The sequence below is a fragment of the Poecilia latipinna genome, unplaced genomic scaffold (genome assembly GCF_001443285.1).
Source record: "Poecilia latipinna isolate Pla-1442-1.1 unplaced genomic scaffold, P_latipinna-1.0 Scaffold3794, whole genome shotgun sequence".
Classification (NCBI taxonomy): domain Eukaryota; kingdom Metazoa; phylum Chordata; class Actinopteri; order Cyprinodontiformes; family Poeciliidae; genus Poecilia; species Poecilia latipinna.
Genome location: NW_015116410.1, coordinates 52,285 through 56,290, shown reverse-complemented (window position 1 = coordinate 56,290; position 4,006 = coordinate 52,285). Strand labels below are relative to the sequence as shown.

The following is a 4,006-nucleotide window of genomic DNA, read 5'->3' as shown; positions in this document are numbered from 1 at the left end:
GTCCTTCACTGTGTTTAATCTTCTCTTCATGAACAATAAATCCTGTAAATGTGGTAATATTTACTCAATATTTGTCAGAGTTATTAGGAGGGAGCCAATTATTTAACCCACCTGAAATAATCTGTCCTGCCCCTACAAAGAATATGTTATTTCAGACAGCTAAAATATATGGTTCCCTCCTCATAATTTTGGCAAAAATTGAGCAAATGATTTCAAACTTACAGGTTTTATTGTTAATGATGAAAGGAATAAACACAGTTAAAGACTTGCTGGTAAATGAATTTGTTCACAAGTTATACAGGGGGAACAGATTATTTCCGGCAGCTAAAATTATGGTTCCCCCCTCATAACTCTGGCAAAAGTTGAGCAAATGTTTTCAAACTTGCAGGATTTACTGTTGATGAAGAGAGGAATAAACACAGTTAAAGACTTGGTAGTAAATTAATTTGTTCCCATGTTATGAAGGGGAACAGACATTTTCATCCAGCTAAATATTTGGTTCCCCCCTCATAACTTTGTCAAATAACGAGCAAAGTTTTCAAACTTACAAGACTTATTGTTAATGATGAAAGGAATAAACACAGTTAAAGACTTGCTGGTAAATTAATTTGTTCCTATGAAATGGAGAGGGAACGAATTATTTCAGGCAGCTAAATATATGGTTTCCCCCCTAATAACTCTGGCAAAAAAAATGAGCTGTTATAAAAATCACAGGATTTGTTGTTGATGATGAGAGGAATAAACACAACTGCAGAGTTTGTGAAAAAATAATTAACTATAAATTTCTCTTATCCAGTAATCTGTCATATTTAACATTAGAAGGGTATATTCCAGAAAGCCCACTCTCATCTTTTCAGGAAGTCTAATCTGTGTGCCCTGCTGCCAGCCAGCTTCCCTCCTATTATATTAGCAATGAAAAATTATAAATACATACAATGTGTTGAAAAACTGTTTGTTTACTTTTTTGTCAGGCTTGAGTGACAAAAGTAGGAACAAAACAGATTCTTTTGGCCATTAAAAACAACACAAAACAGTGTAAGAAGACCTCCACACAAGACCTTGTTTATTTAATTATTTTACAAATTTCTTATTGCTTCTTTTTTAAACAGAAGCTGCCCATTAAAATGAAAGTTACAACCTTGACATGGTTTTATGAGTTGTTTTACTGAGCAATCAATCAGAAGTGCAGTGAAATGAACGGATCCGCCTCTCTGGCTTCAATGAGGGTTCCCGAGTCCAGACCTTCAGAGGCCTCCACTAAAGCCTGAATTGTAACAGCAACCATAGCTCTATTACAATTTTTAGTAACTAAAGGTCCCAAAAAAGAAAAAAAAGAAAAAAAATGCATTCCTTCCTGGGTGATAAAAATAATTTTATTGCATAGATGAGTTTTATTGTTTTGGTTATAAAAAAAATTAAGATGATGATTAAAAAGAAATGCTATACTTATTCTTTTGTATTTTTCTTGAGCTACTTAAATTTTCACATTTAGTAATTTATGGATGCATGAACACCTGAAAACATTTACTCTTCTTGGCTGCACAAAGAAAGCCGTTCAGAAAACATGGGTGTGAAAAAGATGGAAGGTTTTGTATGAATATGTGTTTTTGTATTCTGCAGGCTCGCGGGAAGTTATCCCAGATTCAGGACTGTCAGCAGGAGATGTCTAAAGGAATAGAGCAGTTCAGCAGCACCTTAAATGGTACCAATGGAGGCAGTATGACAAATCTGGCCGACATGAGCGAAGGCTTCAATGACAAAGAGAGCGGAGGCTTTTCAGCTGCCGGGAAGGGAAGACAGGTCAGGAAATGTATACATTCCATTATAGATCACATGTTCCTATTTTAATAAAATTATGTATTACAAAAATTTAGGATGTAATAATTTTCTACTAGGATTCCTTATTCTCTCAATCCTTTTCATCAGGTCTTTAACTCATGATGTGTTTTTAAATGTTGCAGAAAGGTTTTCATAGTTATACTTTTTTCATTCATCCATATTTCTGTGCACTGAGAAATATGGCTGTTGAAAATTGTTAAAATATTTTTTAAAGACTTGCAGGAACTTAGAGTCTTTCTTAATGTAATGTTGTGAAATGGATGACATAAATACACTGGTATAGTTTTGTTCCATGGCTTGTCTATCATTGGCATTTAAAAATACACTGTTGTATTCCAGGATTGAAGGCTTTTTTTATTGTCATACCAGCTCACTTTTGCTTGTTAGTGGTACGAAATTTGGACTCAGGTCCCACTTTAAGAAGCCTAATAAATAAATATAACTAAACAGGTCTGCACAGGAAAGCAGTTGGTAGCATAGTTGCCTTGCAGCAAGAAGGTCCTGGGTTTGAATCCCAGCCTAGAGTCTTTCTGCATGGAGTTTGCATGTTTTCCATGTGTCTACATGGGTTCTCTCCGCGTACTCTGGCTCTGGCTTCCTCCCTCAGTCCAAAACATGATTGCCAGGTTGATTGATCTCACTAAATTTAGGTGTGAATGGTGTGAGTGTGTGTGCATGATTGTCTTTTTGTTCTGTGATTCCCTCTGATGGACTGGTGACCAGGGTGTACTCTGCCTCTTGCCCGTTGGTACCCAGCTAGGTCTACCCTCAATTAATGTGTCGCCTCAAATATGGTTGTAAAATGACTATGATGCTCGATTCTGGTTTTTATATGTTGCCTTAGCCAATTAATCATGTAGTTAAAATAACACCTCTGTGACTCGTAACCCAAGTCGCTGAATTTTAACCTGGGCAAATTCCATGAATCTTTGGTGAAAAAGAGGACAGCGACCGTGAACAAGTGTGGTCCATAGGAGCTAATTTCATTCTGGCCACTTAAATTAGCCTATGGAATGAAGCGAGTTGTGTCACTCGGATAAAGGTTGTTAATCCCAGGTGAATCTCCTCATCTAAATCCAGCTAAAAGTTTCTTCATGAACTCTGTAGTGGGCTGCAGCTGAATGAGGTATTAACTCTCCTCTCTTTAGAGGCAAGAGGATACCTACGACAATGACATTGTGTCACCCGAACAGGTGAGGTGGGGCGTGCGACATGTGGCACCTGAAAAAATCCCTGGGTGGTCATGATCTAAAAATAGATTGTCTAGTCAAGTAGTGAACGGCAGAGAAGGGTTCACTAGTGTAGGTAATCTGAAAGAGTATGATTACCAGTGACTCCTGTTAAGAGACTGTTCACTGAATGGCAGAAAAGACTTTCTTGGTTTAGGTAATCTGAAAGGGAGTAAGGTTACTGGTGATTGACCTGGCAGGCCATAGTCACCACCCTCATAGCTACACAGTATGTAGGTGAGGAAAATTTAGGGAAAAGTACCTTCTAATGCTGGTGGATTCAATATCAGGATATGCAACAGTGAAGGCTGCTACAAAGACAGGCCCTCCCCTGAAGAGAAACTCCTTTCACGTCACAGAAAGCAGGGAGGCGAAGACACTTCTCCTTTTTGCCCAGACAAGGGAGGGGGAAAATGCAGCACAAAGTGTCATTCAAAGCACAGGTGTAAGGACTCACTAGAGCAGGGGTGGGCAATCCTGGTCCTCGAGGGCCGGTATCCTGCAACTCTTAGATGTGTCCCTGTTCCAACACACTTGAATCCAACAGCTGAATCTCCTCCTCAGTGCAGTCAAGTTCTTCAGAGTCCTGCTAACGACCTCATTATTTGACTCAGGTGTGTTGAAGTAAAGACGCATCTAAAAGTTGCAGGAGACCTGCCCTCGAGGCCTGGAGTTGCCCACCTCTGCACCAGAGGGACCCGGAAAATCAGCCACAACACTGGAGTGAGCAGAAACTCAGATGTTTATTAAAAGATAGCACAAACTGGGCACACTGGATCGTCAACTGCAGCACTGCAGGGGTGGGAGAAGGGCAGTGAGGAGAGATTGGTGACTTGAGAAATATTTCAGAAGGAAACTGCTAGTGTGTGTGGACAATTCACTAACTTGGTCTACCGGTCAAGTACTGAAACGATCGGCCGAGGGACGAAGAAGGGAGC

At 39.5% G+C, this 4,006-nt stretch overlaps 1 protein-coding gene across 5 annotated transcripts in view; it reads left to right on the top strand.

Annotated features, from left to right (window-relative positions):
• Positions 1 to 4,006, top strand: part of LOC106941657 (epidermal growth factor receptor substrate 15-like 1) — a 33,678-nt gene that overhangs the window by 4,255 nt on the left and 25,417 nt on the right. For all 5 annotated transcript variants that reach the window (XM_015024734.1, XM_015024731.1, XM_015024730.1 and 2 more), the window contains exon 2: positions 1,621 to 1,800. In XM_015024734.1, the coding sequence (XP_014880220.1) occupies positions 1,663 to 1,800 (138 nt within the window). In that variant the 5' untranslated portion in view covers positions 1,621 to 1,662. The remainder of the gene's footprint in view (positions 1 to 1,620; positions 1,801 to 4,006) is intronic.